Source organism: Tachyglossus aculeatus, chromosome X4 (assembly GCF_015852505.1).
Source record: "Tachyglossus aculeatus isolate mTacAcu1 chromosome X4, mTacAcu1.pri, whole genome shotgun sequence".
Taxonomy (NCBI): Eukaryota; Metazoa; Chordata; class Mammalia; order Monotremata; family Tachyglossidae; genus Tachyglossus; species Tachyglossus aculeatus.
This window is the reverse complement of record NC_052098.1, coordinates 50,280,769-50,299,220: the sequence shown is the minus strand read 5'-3', so window position 1 is coordinate 50,299,220 and position 18,452 is coordinate 50,280,769. Positions and strand designations below refer to the sequence as shown.

General features: G+C 41.4%; 1 protein-coding gene across 2 annotated transcripts in view; it reads left to right on the top strand.

Annotated features, from left to right (window-relative positions):
- ABCA1 (ATP binding cassette subfamily A member 1) overlaps nt 1–18,452 on the top strand; it is a 115,108-nt gene that overhangs the window by 48,446 nt on the left and 48,210 nt on the right. For both annotated transcript variants that reach the window (XR_005456595.1, XM_038769501.1), the window contains exons 7-13: nt 236–328; nt 7,830–8,070; nt 9,081–9,220; nt 10,412–10,528; nt 14,525–14,722; nt 16,692–16,897; nt 17,017–17,193. Coding sequence is in view for 1 of the 2 variants with exons in the window: in XM_038769501.1 (XP_038625429.1) it covers nt 236–328; nt 7,830–8,070; nt 9,081–9,220; nt 10,412–10,528; nt 14,525–14,722; nt 16,692–16,897; nt 17,017–17,193 (1,172 nt within the window). In the remaining variant the exon portion in view is untranslated. The remainder of the gene's footprint in view (nt 1–235; nt 329–7,829; nt 8,071–9,080; nt 9,221–10,411; nt 10,529–14,524; nt 14,723–16,691; nt 16,898–17,016; nt 17,194–18,452) is intronic.

Genomic DNA, 18,452 nt, shown 5'->3' with positions numbered 1-18,452 from the left:
ATTGCTTTCTTACACCAAACAGAAATGTAGATGGAATACTTTATATATTCCATAGAATACTTAAAAAACTTAAGAAAAGAATAAGAAATCCTTATCTGAAGGGGTTTGATCTTGGGTGTTGGTTGGGTTGGTGGTTTTTTGGTAAAGTTTAAGAAAGCAAATGAGTTTAACTTGTTTATTTGGTGATTTCAAATTTGTATTGTGGTTCAGAAACCAAATTCTTTTTATCTTCCAGGCTGGAATAAACTCTAAAATTGCCCTCCCAGCCCAGGACCTGGCAGAAGCTATGGAGGATTTGCTGAAGAGCCTAGGAAACCTCGCCAAGGAAGTGAGTTACTTCTTCTTGGCACCAGAGGCAGAACTTTGGCCCATCACCCTTTTCTTTTTTAACCTTATTTGATTTATCCAGAGCAAGTTTATGTTTAGTGCATCTCAGCAAAAGGGTCTGGTAACAGTGGCTTTTAACTTTGCTTTTATGACATTTTGAGGTGAGTGGAAAAGTACTGAAAAGCATTGTTTGTGCTGGTATTCAGGGAAGATGGTTTTTCTGCTGTGGGATGACTTTTCTTTGTATGGTAATCATCCATCCTTAGTGGTGCTAGAAAGTATTGCTAGCTAAAATATCTCAATTGCTTAGCTACAGGGAGTGTCTGTGGGGATTACGATCCTGACCTCTCCTCTATAAATATACGGTCACCTAAACACCTGATTATGAATCATTTTATGCACACACATTTCATTTAAATGTTGAAAACCACACATTTTCTTACAAGTAATTGTTACGCTGGAATCATAGGGGCTGGAGGGTCTCTAGAGGTCTTCCAATCCAGTTTTTCATTGCCTGTGAGCTCTCTGGATACACCTCCTCTCTCTTCACTACTTCTTGGGCTCTGGGAGCTGGGTCCACATGCCTTTCGAAGTGCCTCAGAATGAGAAAGGGCCTGGGCTCATACTGCACCAATGCACAATTAAACAAAATAGGATAGCCCCCCGGGGTTGCCGAAGGATGCCATGTAACACCAGTGAGCTGTGGCACAACAATTGGGGCTGTTCTGGAAGGGTGTTGTAATTGGCAAAGGACTAACTGCCAGATGTTCTAAATGTGTAATCAGCTAAATAGAGACCGCTAGGGCACTGATCACTCTAGTTTGTATTTTCACCTCATCCTTATTTTACTTGTAAACTGTGGTAGTTTTCCCCTACTTGGATAATGTTAATGCAGTCTTTTGGGGTGTTATTTCTCACTTGCATTGACCTTCAAAAAATACCATTTTTCTTTACACAATAGACCCATATTTGATGAAAAATAGATTTTAGAATGTTATCTTTGAATCCGAAATGGATGTTTTGTTGAGCGTTGTTTTCTTCGTGGCAAAATCTTCTTGTAAGGTGAAGGGTAAAAGCACCCCATGTCTATAGTTAATCCACCAGGAGGTTATTCTACTTGTGAACTGTAGTAACCTCACAGTTGCTGAGGAAGCTTGGGTCACATGAGTTACTGAATATTCTATTTATAGGGAGCAGAAAGGGAAACAGAGACTACATGACTATTCCTAAGGAGTCCTGTGAGATTCATCTACAACATTTGCTGCAAAGCTCATGCATTCAGAGTCCAGTCTCTTCTTTTTCTCATTTTATTTTGCTTTTAGGGTGGGTTTAATGAATGCAAAGCTTTAAGAGTTTCAGAGGAGGCTGAATGGTGAGCTTGCCTTAGGGTCTGGTTACAGCTGTTTCCTGTTACATCACTCCAGCCTGCCTTTAGTCTGGGGCAAAAATAATTGAAAGCATGTGATATTCTCTTTGCTGATGTGGCGGAAACACCCACAGTGAGGAACATGTATTTTTCTTGGCAACTTCTCCCTCACACCTTTCTTCTGCCCCATTCCAGTGCAAACAACATCATCATGGTGATATGATCAGAGTAACTCCAGGCCACTTGACCTAGAGTTACTTGGTTAAAAATGATGGTATTTGTTAAGCGCTTACTATGTGTGAAGCCCTTTTCTGAGTTGATAATTTCCCTTGGACAAATGAAGGGAAGGAGGATAAATCCACTAGAGCAGTAGCTTTGCACAAGATTCTACAAATCTCCATAGCCTTTCTTAAGTTGCTCATTTATGCTTCCCCAATATATTTTGGGGTGTTTAAGTATGGGTGGGGATAGCGCATACATAGTTGTCCTTTCTTCATCCTGATAGGCACGAGTAGACTACCTCCAGGATTTAGATTTCTTTTAAAGACAGAAATTGGTTCCTAGCCATCGAGCATAGTATCATAGTCCAATTTGGGTCAACTCTCCATTAGTGTTGCTCTGAGGGCTATTTTCAAGTTACATGTTGTGCCCCCTTTTAACTTGCCTTTTCCAGGTTTCTGGCCAGAATGTCTCATTTTCATGATAACACAAGATGTATTTATTCTCTAGAAATTGGGAATTTGGCTTTTTGAAATCAACCATTGACATGTGTTGTTTGTTCATGGTCCCTGTTTCTGATTAGCAGCCCCAGGTAGCCCTAATCATGTTACCATAATGATTAGGCTGTGGTTGTTTGCACTGAAATGGGCCAGAAGAATAGGACCTGATAGGTTGAGCTTCTCCAAGTTTGAGGCAGAGAATAGAAAATAATATTGTTTTTTTAAAAAAAGATATGCATTCAAAAACAAATACAATATGTTTTCTATGGTTTTTATACCAAAATTCTCCTACCTTGCTGAAAGACACAAATGTTATAAACAGCTAAGAAAGCACATTTGACATCAGTTCTAATTATATTGCCTCCAGGTAGTTTAAATAGGTCATTTTCATTTGTATGTATAGGAGACAGTGGCTTAGTCTTGGCTGGTGTGGAAGGTTGTGAAAGAAAATGATTAAAAAACAATTCAATCTAATGCCAGTTGTATCACCTACAAAATGAAGTAGTTTGTGGGCATTTATCTGGATAATTGGGAGTCTAATGCCCACCTTTTCCTTAATTAGCTAATTCAAGCAAGAATATTTTAAAATCTGAATTATAGCTCTGCAGAAGTCACATTGGCTCCTAAAGGAGGCTCATTTCAAGCAGCCCCATTTAGAAGGTCGATTGCTGATTCAGAGAACTTGGTAGGGTCATTCAAGAGTGTTTCTCCTAAAGGAAGGTTGATCTCTTTTGCCATTGACTCCCCCGCCTCCCTCTCTCTCAAGGGACTCCTATGGGAGTCCCTCAAGGCTCAGTTTTGGTTCCCCTGTATTCTCCATCCCTCAGAGAACTCATTCCCTCCCATGGCTTCGATAACCAATCCTATCGGGATGATTCCCAAATCAACCTCTGTGGCCCGGACCTCTCTTCTTCTCTGCAACTTCACATTTTCTCCTGTCTTCGAGATATCTCTTCATGGGTGTTTTGCCAACGTCTCAAACTCAATGTACTGAAAACGGAACTCATTTTTCTTCCCAACCATCTCTTCCCTACAACCTTGGAATTATCCTTGACTCTTCTCTTTCCTTTAACCCACATGTTCAGTGTGTCACCAAATCAGTTTCTGTCTATGTAACATTGCCAGACTCTGCCCCTTCCCCTCCATTCAAACCACCATCATGCTGGTCCAAGCACATATATGCCATCTCAGGCAGAAACTCCTCACCCTCGGCTATAAGGCTCTCCATCACCTTGCCCCCTCCTACCTCACCTCCCTTCTCTCCTTCTACAGCCCACCCCGCACTCTCCGCTCCTCTGCCGCTAATCTCCTCACCGTGCCTCGTTCTCACCTGTCCCGCCATCGACCCCCGGCCCACGTCATCCCCCGGGCCTGGAATGCCCTCCCTCTGCCCATCCGCCAAGCTAGCTCTCTTCCTCCCTTCAAGACCCTACTGAGAGCTCGCCTCCTCCAGGAGGCCTTCCCAGACTAAGCCCCTTCCTTCCTCTCCCCCTCGTCCCCCTCTCCATCCCCCCCATTTTACCCCCTTCCCTTCCCCACAGCACCTGTATATATGTATATATGTTTGTACATATTTATTACTCTATTTTACTTGTACATATCTATTCTATTTTTTTTATTTTGTTAGTATGTTTGGTTTTGTTCTCTGTCTCCCCCTTTTAGACTGTGAGCCCACTGTTGGGTAGGGACTGTCTCTATATGTTGCCTACTTGTACTTCCCAAGCGCTTAGTACAGTGCTCTGCACACAGTAAGTGCTCAATAAATATGATTGATTGATTGATTGATCTCACTCAACTACTGCATCACCCTCCTCACTCACCTCCCTGCCTCCTGTCTCTCCCCTCTACAGTCCATACTTCATTCTGCTGCCCAGATCATTTTTCTAAAACATCTGTCTATGCTTGTCTCCCCATTCCTCCAAAACACCTGCTGGTTGCCTATTAGGACTCCTGTTGGGCCTAAGCATCTAGAAACAGGTCCTAAGATTTAGCTTTTCTGTTACTGAAAGACTTTTGTGGTCATTTTGTTTTATATTTGATTCTTGAAAATTCCCAAAATTCTTACCCATATCTAAAGTCAGTTATCTGTTTAAGCTATTTCCCTCCATTTCCTGTTGTCTACATGTAGTGTTTAAGTCCTTCACCCTTCTCTGTTTTCATCCTTGAAGGCAGGGGTGAACTTTGAATTGTTTTCAGTTTGGAAGAAGTGGTAGACTCAGGCTATTAAGAATGAAGGGAGGGGCTTGACACCTGGCTTTCAGATATTAAGAAAAAAGCCAAAGGAAAGCAGCATGACCTAACAGAAAGAGCAAAGGCCAGGGAGTCTAAGGACCTGGGTTCTAATGCCAACTCTCCCCCTTCCCAGCCGTGTGACCTTGGGCAAGCCACCTACTTTCTCTGTGCCTCAGTTTCCTCATCTGTAAAATGGGGATTCAATACCTGTTCTCCTTTCCTCTTAGACTGTGTGTCCCATGTGGGGCAGGGACAGTGTCTGACCTGATTATCTTGTTTAGTACAGTCCTTAGTACATTGTAAGCACTTAACAAACTCCACAAAGGATTGAAGTTTCTCAATAGCCCTTCTCTTCTTTCTGGAAAGGAAATTGCTCTTGAGAGATTACCACTCTACATTCCTACCAATAATCTCTGGCACCTGCTACCAAAGAAGGGAACTTCTATGAGGGCTCTTCCTGAATTCTTCTAATATTCCTCTTTAAGCTTACAAGTGATTAATCACCAGAGCAAAGCCCTATGAGCATTTTCCATATATCATAGTCATGATACTGCAAACCCCCTTGGTATCCAAAAATCATCTTATGTCAACATTTGTTTCAATAGGAAACAGAATGTTAGGGAGAAGGCAGTTCTGTCACACTGGGAGAAATTTAAGACTTGTGAAAGTTGGAAAAAGTCTTTAAAGGTTGTTTTCACTAAAAATTGTAGCCGTAAATATCTCAAAATAAGGCAGTCCTTGGACTTTTATGGCACAATTGGTTCCTGAAAACTGTCTTAATTTGAAGTGTTTTAAGTCAGAACCAATTTTGGTCATTTAGGTGAGTTGGAAACCTACAGAGGCAACAGAGCCTTGCAAACCATAACTGTGCTTAAATCTTCAAATATTATTAGCATTAAAAATATGGTAGTTTCATCACAATTCTTGGAAGGGACCTAAAATAATGTTAGGTATTGTTGGGAGCAGGCATCGTGTCTGCTCAACTTGGGTCTCAACTCAGAGACCAACTCTGTTGCACTGTACTCTGTTCATAGTGGGGAAGCAGAGTGGACTAGTGGAAAGATTATGGGCCTGGGAGTTGAGGACTTGGGTTCTCATCCCGGCTATGTCACATACCTGCCGTGTGACATTGGGCAAGTTGCTTAACCGCTCTGTGCCTCACTTTTCTGATGTGTAAAATGGGGAGTCAATATCTGTTCTCCCCCCTACTTGATTTGTGAGCTTCATGTGGGACCTGATCATTTTGTATCTACCTCAGTACGGTACAGTGCTTGGCATGTAATAAGCACTTAACAAATGCAATAATAATAATGACAGTAAATGCTCAATAAATCCACTGATTGATATCATTAGGATTTTATTACTCTTAGAAAATAGTTCACATGCAAAATGAACAATTTACTTCTTAGACTTTCCAATATATTAGTAAAACCCAACTCCACTTCATAGAATACCTTTAAAATAAATTTTTACAATGTAATAATTTTGATTTTTCTCAACTGATCACATATATGGTAGCTGCCAATTTGCATTGAGGGCTTTCATCTTCGAGGTTGGTTAGGCAAATTTGACTGGTTTATCTAGACTAGGGGAAAATCTGTCTCAAGAGGGGATGAGAAGGCTAAGCTCATTGTGGGCAGGGGACATATCTACCAACTCTATTATATTGTACTCTCCCAAGTGTTTAATACAATGCTCTGCACACAGTAAGTGCTCAATAAATACCATCTGGAGGGAGGTAATGCAGAGGAAGATCAACCAGGAGATATACTGAATGAGTTGAAATTGTCCCCAGAAATGCATAGATGACATTTGGGACTCACTGTCAGAAGAAATAAAAGAGTAGCCAAGGCCTGGTAGAAACCATGAATGAGTTGGACACTGTTAAGGAGCAGATTGTAGAGGGAGGGAAGAGTAAGCAAAGACTAGTTGTCTTACTAGGAATCGTAAGCTGGTGACTTGAAGTTATAATCCTGGTCTTGCTCTCAAGAGGTTTTGTGACCAGGAGTCAGACACCAATTACTTCTGTGTCCCAGTTTCTTCCTCTGAGAGAAAAGGTTAGAACAATTATTGACACACTCCGCAGGGAAGTTGTGAGGAATAAAGTAATTTATTAATGATTGTGAAATGCCTGGAAAAACACAAAGTACCTTATAAATATTTGATGATAATAGCAGTTGGGGAAATAATTACATAATGGGCCAAACTATATTTGTATCCTACAACGAAAGGTAGAGATAGGAAACAAGTAAGGTATATTTTGTAGCATCATTATATCACAATCGGCTAATATGCTGAATATATGTAACTTTGCAGAATATAGTAGTAGGGATAGGATTTATTTAATGCCTACAGAGTATGATGCACTGTACTAAGCACCCGTACATAGTCTTTGTCTTCAAGGAGGTTATTATCTTGAGATTGAGAATCTAAAAATGCAGAGTGGACATATAATGACTCCACAGCTGAAGAGAAGTGGAGGATTGAGCAATCATTTGGTTGTTTTGCTTCTCTTTGGTAACTGATCTGTCTTTATGACTGGAAAATTGCTCATTCCTCCTTGGGTGGTGCTGACCCAGATATCCTAAAAGCAGTGATGATTTTATTATAATGTAAGCAATTCCTAATTTAACCATTTATAGCCAAAGTAGGTTATAAATATATATGTGTGTGTGTGTGTGTGTATAGATATATATGTGTGCATATATAGTATATATATTATATACCTATGGCTAAAATATCAATCATAAATGATTTATATTGAATGTCTCCCCTTCTAGACTGTAAGTTCATTTGGGCATGGAATGTGTCTACCAATTCTGATATACTATCCTCTCCCCAGCACTTAGTACAGTCCTCTGCACACCGAAAGCTTTTGATAAACACTGTTGATGCTGATGTGCTTTCATATATTCTTTTTCAAAGTGTTACATGGTTCCAAAAGCAACTTTGCTGGGTAGGGACCATCTCTATATGTTGCCAACTTGTACTTCCTAAGCACTTAGTACAGTGCTCTGCACACAGTAAGTGCTCAATAAATACGATTGATTGAATGAATGAACTAGAAGGAGAGAAGAGTGGTTTTTTTTTTTCTGGGATGTGGCTTTAGAAAGGAAAAAGTAGCTCTCTCCTTTGTCTACATTCCTTTTATCCCTTTCTCCTCATGCCATTTCTGTGAATTACAGCTGGTGTCCATGAAGAGCTGGAGTGACATGAGGCAGGAGGTGATGTTTCTGACAAATGTGAATATCACAAGCTCTTCCACCCAGATATACCAAGCGGTGTCACGAATTGTGTGTGGTCACCCTGAGGGTGGCGGGCTAAAGATCAAGTCCCTCAACTGGTATGAAGACAACAACTACAAAGCACTCTTTGGGGGTAACAACACTGAAGAAGATGCAGTGAATTTCTACGATAATTCTACAAGTAAGTTTGGGACAAGTTGATTTCTGTGGCATGCCCATATCCAAGGCCACCTTCACCCAATGGGAGAGTTGTCCTCTGTATCATGAAGTAGAAGAGAGCAGATTCTGTTCAGTAGTATTTGGCCAGACTCTGAACCACTGAAGTGTTAAAGTTTGGTACTTGCATTTAAGAAAGGTACACTCTCAGAACTTGATCTGAAATATTTTGAGAGTAGTGTGTTTGTGTGCAGGTGGGTTATTGGCATTGTATCTTCTCTAATGAAGGCTGACCGATCTGGTGTTCATTTTTGATTACAAGGCGGGTATAGTAGAGTTGTGTAACTTCAAAAATGGTAACTGCTTTATGTTGGTTTCATAGTGCTGTGTGCCTATTATCCAGCGATCAGGAAGAAAGCAATATTGCAGTTTTTGATATTGGCTTGCTTACAGCAAGCATCATGCAGGTGCTCCTATGTACATTTCAAATCCATGTTTTCCAAAACATAGTAAGCCATTTTTTATGGGTTAGAGTAATATAAGAATCTTGTAAATTTTTCCAGTATGACACCAAGGCAACATTTTAGGTACCTTTATAAGATTGAACCTTTCTCTGTTAGTTTTGTGAAGTTTTTTGAAATGACATCTTTTCCTCCCTAATTGAATAGTAAAAGAATGAGGAAAATTACTAATCTGTTCATTAAAGGGAAACTTTAGAAACTTGAATACTCAAGTCCAAATTTCACCCTCCAAGTTTCACTTAGGCAAATTCCATTCATTTTAGTAGGAGCAAAGTGTGAATTAACCCTAGAGTTACCAGGTGTTAGTATTAAGACAGATTTAAGCTTGGCATGGTAAAAACAAGCCTTTGGAGTTTTCTCAGCTACGTCATTTGTATGCAGATGCGATTTATGTGTATTTGTGTGTGTGTGCCTGTTAATATTTGTTGTGTGTTTTTGGGCAGGGCTTTGTTCTATGTTAATTTGTGAAGTTTGTCCTATTTATACTGACAACCCATAACATCTCCCTTTATAGCTCCTTACTGCAATGATTTAATGAAGAATTTGGAATCCAGTCCTCTTTCCAGAATTATCTGGAAGGCTCTGAAGCCTCTGCTTATTGGGAAGATCCTGTATACTCCTGACACACCTGCCACAAGGAGGGTCATGTCAGAAGTAAGCAACAAGTCCTGGGACTCCATCCATCAAGAATGGAATTTATGTAATTCAGATCAATTTCAGTAGACACAGGACACTATCTAATTCATTTTCCAAGCAACTGATTAGCTTGTATCTACCCCAGCACTAAGTACAGTGCCTGGCACATAGTAAGAGCTTAACAAATACCCTTAAAAAAAAAAAACAACCTCCAGGAAATCCCCAACGTGAAGGATGGAGTGGTAGCAGGTAGGGAGGGGAAAGGGTTGAGGCTCTCTGTTCCCCTACTTCTCCCCGCACAGCCATGGATATATGGCCCAGATTTTTTCAGTGGTCTGGGTGGATCAACCCTAGCCCTGGGAATGGGTTCCAGTGTTAATGCTACCATTAGTTCACTGTGACCTTCAGTAGGGTATTATTTCCCCATGTGAGTAGTGAAGATAATCATTCCAGTTCCCCTTCTCCACACCCCAGTGTGATGGGGATTAATGAGCTACTGCCTGTGCAACGCCTTCACCCTCTTATAATGTATTGGAATGATCACTTCTAAGAGCAATAGCACTTTATTTAGGACATCCTGAAGCTTCCTTAAGCAGGGAGTAACATTTTTGTGTGTTTGTTTTTATGGTATTTAAGCCCTTACTATGTGTCAAACACGGTTTTAAACATTGGGGTAGGTACACTTTAATTAGGTCAGAAACAGACCCACATGGGGCTCACAGTCTAAGTAGGATGGATAACAGGTATCCCCATTTTACAGTTGAGGAAACTTAAGTGACTTGCCCAGGGTCACACAAGCAAGCAGTTGGCAGGGTCGGGATTAGAACCCATGTCCTTCTGACTCCCAGGCCCGTGCTCTCTCCACTAGGCCACGCTGCTCCTCCAGACTTAAGTGGACCACATCTATTTTAATATATGCCTATTCTGATACTTCCTTAGAAAGCTGAGGCAAAGAAGACAGTTTCCGAAACAGTTCTTGGAAGTGTCGGACTATTGGTTTGGGGATCATTCCCTGCTTTCCTAAAAGTGTGATTTTTCCTTCATTCAAGTTAACTGTCCAAGTTTGCCAAGGGCCAAGGCTCCCTGGGTCTGTAGCTTGGGCTTAGCTAGTTGTGCAGGGCTCTTGGGGGTGGGTTTCTTTTCAGCTCCAAATGCTTGAGTAACCTGGTGTTTCTATTTTCTCCTGCTGCTGCTGCCCACCCCTGACAGGTGAACAAGACATTCCAGGAGCTGGCTGTATTCCATGACCTGGAAGGGATGTGGGAGGAGATCAGTCCGAAGATTTGGACATTCATGGAGGACAGCCAGGAAATGGATCTCATCCGGGTCAGTCAACCAGTGTTGTGCTTAGATAACTGGCGCCAAAGTCATGGGAGACTGGTTTCTCCGAAATGATTTAAACGCATATTTATTTTTTAAGTATTGTCAGCAGCATTCCAGAACATGCCTTAATAATGTTTTGTAGGTCCAGAGACAAGGTATGATGTTAATATCTCATTTGTGTTGGGGGAAATTGCACAAGAGAGAAGGAAATGCATCCAGTGGTGAGCTCGGGGAATTGGTTGAGTGGAAAACCCTGGTTTGGCTCTCACTTCCCACACCGTACACTGACTCACTGCGTGGTTGGAATGAATCACTTGATCTTTCTGAGCTTTACAGATGTTCAGCTAGTTAGTATGGGATAAAGACACAGGCTCATTGGTGAATGGGTCTATTCAGTTGTTATATTGTACTCTCCCAAGTGCTTAGTACAGTGTTCTACACATGGTAAGTACTCAATAAATGTGATTGACTGGTAAACCATTTAATTTCCACGAATGCCAGGCAATATAAAAGTGAAGTTACCATGATTCCTTAGACCATGATGTCTAATATTTTGCTTCCATGCAATGTGGAAAGAGACACATTTTCTGGAGACCATTCACTTCAAAATCAAGGGTTTTAAATTGAGCAGTGAATTATAGCAGAGAATCATCAATCAATCGGTGGTATCAATCAATCATATTTATTGAATGCTTACTGCATGCAGGGCACTGTCCTATGCGATTGGGAGAGTACAACATAATATAACAGACACATTCCCTGCCAATGACAAGCTTACAGCCTAGAGAATGAGACACACATTAATATAAATAAATGAATTATGGATATGTACCTAAGTGCGGTGGGGCTGGGGGCAGGGGTTGTGAATAAAAGGAGTAAGTCAGTGTGATGCAGAAGGGAGTGGGAAAAGAGGAAATGAGGGCTTCCCTAATCAGGGAAGGCCTCTTGGAGGGGATGTGCTTTCAATAATGCTTTACAGAGGGGAAGAGTAATTGTCTGTCAGATATGAAAAGGGAGGGCATTCCAGGCCAGAGGCAGGACATGTGCTAGAGGTCGGCAGCGAGATAGACAAGATCAAGGTACGGCGAGTAGACTGGCATTAGAGGAGCAAAGTGTGAGCTTGCAGGAGAGTAGTGAGGTGAGGTAGGAGGGGGCAAGGTGAATGAGTGGCTGTAAAGTCAAAATCCATATTTATTGAGCACTTACAGTGTGCAGAGCCCTATACTAAGTGCTTGGGAGGGTACAGTACATCATTCCCCACAGTCTTCTATCTCCTCCCTTCCCTGTCACTTTCACGGCCAATGCTCCCCAAGCATTGTATTGTATTATCTGTGTGCTCATCTGTGTACAAAGGGTTGCCTAATGGGAGAAGGGGCCTCTCTGCACCTTCCCAATGTGAAACTCTGCTAGAGTTTTCCTGATTTTAATGTGGTCACAGAAGCTGCTCAATAGTGTCATAATTAATTTCCAGTTAAGTGTCAAGGTAGGGGAAGGGAAGGAATCAAGCAAGAGCAGAGAGTAGAAAGAAATACTGCCTTTGGATTAAGCGTTCTGCGTGGGAAAACCCCCCCACTAATTCCTGGAGAGATGTTTAATAATGGAACTGAGATCAAGAAACATCTGACCATCTTTTTTCCTTCTTCCTCTCCCCTTCCTCCAGGACTCCCCAAACAAAAACTCATGTGCAAAGTCTCAGCTGCTGTTAATCCTAAAAATCATTTACTGGCTTTGTTCTTTTCCTGGGAGGAATCCCAGGAGCCTGAAGAATCCTCTCCCATTTCCCACTTACATTGGATTGCTCTTAAGTAATTCAAGGCATTCTGTGACCTTTTCCCTCGGGGACCAGTTGTGACTATCAAAACACTCCAAAACCAAGCCAGAAAATTGAGTAGTTTGGGAGGAGAAATTGAACAATACTGCCAGCAAATGAGATTTTTTTTTTCAATTCCCAAAGTCCTAAGCCCCTTCATTATTTATAGTATCCTAGATTTTGTGGGAAGCTGCATATGGATTTGCCCTTCCTTTCAGGTTTAATGCCCTCCAAGTTTTTGAGGAACTTTAGTGGTTGCTAGGACTAGCTTTAGAGAATATTTTATGTTGAAAACATCTTTATTACTGTATTGTACTTTCCCAAGCGTTTAGTACAGTGCTCTGCACACAATGAGCACTCAATAAATGATTCAATGAATCAGTTTTACTAGCACCAGCTTCAGGAGTTGATACCTGTCTCATTTACCATTCCCATTCTCCTAATACAGCTCTGCACCACACAGTTTGTTTAAACTTAAGTAGGGGGATCGGTTTCCTCTACCTGATGCAGAACAAAATCAATTGTATTTATTGAGCTCTTACTGTGTGCAGAGCACTGTGCTATGTGCTTGGGTGAGTATAATATAATGTTCAGAACCTATGAATCCCTAGTTTTGAATATCTGGGAGTTCCTAATTTGGGCAGAAGCTTGCACTCTTGCTTTCCATGGCAATCAAGGTGTGAACATTTCCAGGGATTTCAGTTTTGAATGCCTGTGTCATATATCACATGCTGTTAGCTAATGTCTTGCAGCTGGAGGGCTGCAAAAAGAGGTTGAGTCAATTCCCTAGATCCTGCATGACACTTTAAGTGTGAGATTTGGGGTAATAAATTATTTTTGTTAAAAATCAAATACTCCATAGCTGTTTCAATTAAAGCCTCTCACCAGTGTAGGAGAAGAGCGGAGTTTACCAAAATCCAAGGACCTTTGACTCGCTCGATTTGTATTTATGGATTTAAGACCTGCCTGATTCCATTCCCAATGGCTCTGGATCACCACTTTTTGTTTTCTTAAACTTCTAGCCCAAACTTATTCTAAACATGTCGGTAGTACTTAGCAACAACCTCTCAGCTGAAATCATTCCTTCTATGTACTTTCTTCTATCTCAGTCCTGACCTTTCCCATTTTTTTTGTCCTTTCTTTGTTACTTGTTTTGTCTGTTTCGTTTTCCCAACTGCCCAAACTTCCCCAGAGACCTTGAATTAGTCTGCCATCTCGTGGGCCAATGCGAGAGTTTCCAGCCTAGTTCTGAATGTTTATCTTGGTGTCTGGCTCCTTCAAGGCAAGGTTGGGTTTGGGAACCAGAGGTACTCACGGAGTTTAAAATTGGATGCAAGTTGTTCCCATATTTAAGAAAGGGTCACAACTTATACTGACATATGCATCCCTTCCCTTCCTAAAGAGCAGAGAGCTCTATTTCTTTAGCATTTCCACAATGCACTGCATGCCCAGGAGAATCTGTAGGACAAAACACCCTCTCCTCATAGTCAGTTGATAATATATTTATGTGCCCCTTGTTTCTACAGCTACCAGAAATAAAAAGGATCAGGTCTGAGCCTTCAGCGCAGTTTCTCTTGTTTTAGGGAATTGAATGTCAGTGAATGACAATCAAACCTGCAGATGCCTCTGTATTTTAGAAACTGTAGCTTGCCTGCTTCTTTGGTTCTCCCAGTGAATTCTTTAATCAGACAAAATCTGAATGGTCCCAGTTCCAATCAATTTTAATATCAAATTGATTTTCCTTTTCAAATTTACCCATTTGGCTAACCAAAGTGTGATAAAACTACTCCCACTAAGTTGCATGAGATGTCCAGTTTGTCACGTATCGTGGGAGGAATTTGGTCTCAGAGATGATGCGGCTTGGAGCTCTGTAAGAATGAGTTTGAAGGATCCTAAGAAGGTTAATAATTCACTTCTGGTCTCTTCCTTATTTGTTTGGCTCTGCAGTCCACAGTGTCAAAATGAGTCCCTTATCAACATTTGTGAGCAACATCGGAGTTATGCCAATAAAAAACATAGTTGGGTTTTGTTTATTTTACTTGGATCAGTAGCAATATGGTTTCTCTAAGATGCAGTATAGAGAAGAAGAGGCAGGTTCACTTGGAGATGATACTAAATAAAGCCCTCTCTTGGGTGGGATGTTAAACTGGACCCTGTTTTACTGACTGTCCTTTCTTATGGGAATGCAGACACTGTTAGGCAACAAAGGAAACAGCCATCTCTGGGACCTGCACTTGAATGGCTCAGACTGGACAGTGAGAGATATCGTAGCATTCTTGTCAAAGCACCCAGAGGATCACCAGTCAACCAATGGTTCAATGTACAACTGGAGAGATGCATTCAATGAGACAAACCGAGCCATCCAGACAATATCTCGCTTCATGGAGGTGAGTTGTTGGCAGGCATATCTGGTCAGTGCTAAGTAGAATAGACTTTTGCCTTTTCTCCTCAAACAGAAATATTTGGTTTTAGTATCCCCCTTCCCTCCAAACAATTCTTCGATTCTGCAAGTGTGATAGCCAATGCCCAGTTTGAGGAAGCAGATAAAGTTTGTTTTGTTTTGTTTGTTTATGGTATTGGTTACTATGCGCCAGGCACTGTACTAAATGCTGGGGTAGATACAAGGTAATCAGGTTGGACATAGGTGTCCTAAATGGGTCTCACAGTCTTAATCCCCATTTTACAGATGAGGTAACTGAGACCCAGAGAGTGAAGTGACTTGCGCAAGGTCACACAGCAGACAAGTGGTGGAGCCGAGATTAGAACCCAGCTCTTTCCGACTCCCAGGCCTGGGCTCTATCCACTAGGCCACACTGCTTCCTGTGTGAATTTGAATGGACCTGTGAAATTACAGGATAACAAGAGTGCGGGCATTTCCGCAGAAGTCCTGTTTATAGGAGACGGACCCTCGAAAACCAACAATTCCACATTCTCTGTGGTTTCTAAAGGAAAAAGCTTCTGAGAGGTAAAAATAAACACAGTCAAGAGCCTCTCCACTTCAAGATGCTTGTCCTCAGGATGCAGCGACATTTAATTGCTGAAGGATGCCCTCTTCTGCACAGCCACAATTTAGAAAAATAAGAAGCAGCAATCAGAAACGTTTATTTTACTTTATTCCCCAATACACCCAGTTCTCCTCTAGTGCAGGAGCTGCATTCTTGCAAAACATCATGTCGAGGAAGGCTCAATGGGTCTGATGCCACATGTGTATGCACAAACCATTTCTTCCCACATCCTGGTGTGCTGTATCTGCACAGGCCTTTGTTGTTGGTAAACATTCCCTAATACCCTAACAACATTCTAGCCAAAATGTACAGTGGAAAGACGTGTTGTGGTAGAACAGAGTGTCTTGTGTACCATATCTCGGTTTAGGCAAGGGAAGAAATTTCAGAGTTGTGAAATCTAACCCAACTTTATTCCATCCCTTGCTTGGGGATAGTATTTTGCTCCAGTTATCTCCTAGATTAGCAGAATGGCATAGTGTGTTTCATTTGTGAAATCTGACTTTGAACTTGTATAGAGTATTTTGGGCAAGTCCTGAAGGGTCACAAGGGATCCTACTTTAGCCCTGTCATTCTGCAGTTTTTCTCCCAAGCACAATGGAGCTTAGCCCAATCAAGCTTAGTTTGAGACCTTTTTAAAATGCTTTTTACCTTTGGGGATCCCTAGAGTTGGTTGGTTTGTTTGCTTTAATATAGTTTATTTGCTGAGAAAGCAGTGAGTTTTGACAGAGAATCATTATTTATAAGATCCAAAACACCCCAAATCCCATCAGCAAGCAAAAAGGCAAACAATAGCTTGACCATTTTTCAACTTTCCCCCAAATCATAGAAGGAAATGAATAAGTTTTTGTCACTTGTTGGAAAATTCTTTATGATGGGAGCCCCCACATACTCCTTCAATCTGTGCTGCTAACAAAAGCAACTCGCCACTTGCCTCCCAGTGGCTTGATAACAAATCGCCAAAAGTCAAACACCCAATAGCTAAGCATGGACTCTAATCTAACGTGAAAGTTCTGACAGTCCAATCATTAATCAGACGGGTTAGTCCGGATCACAGACCCCACCCCTGAGGAGGTTGTACGCTTCTCCTGGCGTTTGAGTGGAGGTGGCTGCTTTGATTGGCGCTCGTCTGCCTTAGTGGAAGAGGGGCTTAGCAACTACATCAATCCAGATTTTCAGAGACTGAGGTTTGTCAATAAGTTGATTTTGATTTCTGGCAAGGAAAATGATTAGATGGTATTTGCAGTTAGCTTTTAGATGTTCAATTATAGACAGGTGTGGCTCTCATCCCCTCTCTTCCCCTGACCCCCACACCCCACCCTGAGAGTCCTAATGGGGAATCTATTTTATTTAGTGTGTCAACCTGGACAAACTCGAACCGGTGTCTTCGGAAGGCCGACTCATCAACAAATCCATGGAATTGCTGGATGAGAGAAAGTTTTGGGCTGGCATTGTATTCACTGGAGTTGCCCCAGGTAGTGTTGAATTACCCCACCATGTCAAGTACAAGATACGGATGGACATTGACAATGTGGAAAGGACCAACAAAATCAAAGATGGGTAAGTCCCATCTGTTTTTATTTCCATGCACGTTGACAGGAGATCCAGCTCACGCTTTGGGAGAAAGTTCTTGTGATCCTCTGTTTTTTTTTCTTTCTTCTTTTTTCTTGTCATTCAAGGTATTGGGATCCTGGTCCTAGGGCTGACCCTTTTGAAGATATGCGCTACGTCTGGGGAGGTTTTGCTTACTTGCAGGATGTGGTTGAGCAAGCAATCATCCGAACCCTGACGGGCATTCAGAAGAAAACTGGAGTCTATGTGCAGCAGATGCCCTACCCTTGTTACGTAGATGACATGTAAGTTAATTATCTATCGCCTTCTGAAACTACATAATTCCGCCTAGGAAATAGCTGTGTGCCCAGAGTGAATGGAAATGTATGATGAGGAGTAGTGAAGACTGCTGGCTTTTACTCATTTTACTAAGAGTGTGCCTCCATGGCAAAGACTGGGATGGGAAAAAATGGGGATGATTTGGGAAAATCATCTGTACACATTAAAAGGTTTATGGACCAGACTCCCCATTTGGGGAAATCGAATGTCTGTGCTGCTCTCATTACCCCACGTAATGAATGAATGAATGAATTTACTGTGGTATTTAAGCACTTACTATGTACCAAGCACTTTTCTAAGTACTGGGGTAGATATGAGGTAATCAACTGCCCCATGGGGCTTGCAGTTTAAATAGATAGGAGAATAGGTGTTGAGTCCCCATTTTGCAGGTGAGGAAACTGAGGGACAGAGAAGTTAAGTGACTTGCCCAAGGTCACACAGCAGGCACGTGGTGGAGCTGGGATTAGAATCCAGGTCCTCTGACTCCCAAGCCCAGACTCTTTCCACTAGGCTACGCTGCTTCCCTAAGCGGTTACCAGTCAACCATTTGGGATTTGTCACATTGTTCGGGATTCAGAAGATTCAAACTGTATCTGAGCCTGTAAAAGCAGTAGTCTCATTGTTTGATTGCTCAATGGGAAGAGTTTTAGTTTAATGAGATGAATGTGGATTCTCGAAATCTGTTCAGATAGATAGCATCCGAACACATTACCAATGATGAGTTGAAGTCATGGTGTGCTATTAAATGGGAGTTCAGATGTTCAAAATTTAGGAAACCAAAATCAAATGTAATTAATTGCCTTTTGAGTTTCTTATGTGCACAATCGGTTTATCCAAGGGCTCTATCTTTAAAACTCATTTATTTCTAAGGTGATGTCTTTGGCTTTAAAAAAGTGTACTCCTTTAATTTGGTTCAATGATGTGGAAATAGAGTAAAAACTTGGTTTATACTGTTTGGTGGGGGTGAAGCAATGAAATTTAGCCACCAGTCAAACATGGGCCAAAAGATTTTGATATCCTTTACCTTGATTCCTGCACGAGGGACTTTCATTGTTTTTGTTCCGTTTTTTTAATTTTTTCAAATAAAAACTGTGTTTTAATTGATTTGTGATTTGTTGGGCCCGAGGAAGGAATTATAGAAAAATATCTGTGCAAGTCACTTTATTGAATCATACTCCCATTATAAAAGTGGTGTAGTAACAGGTGATAGCAAAAACTGAGGGTC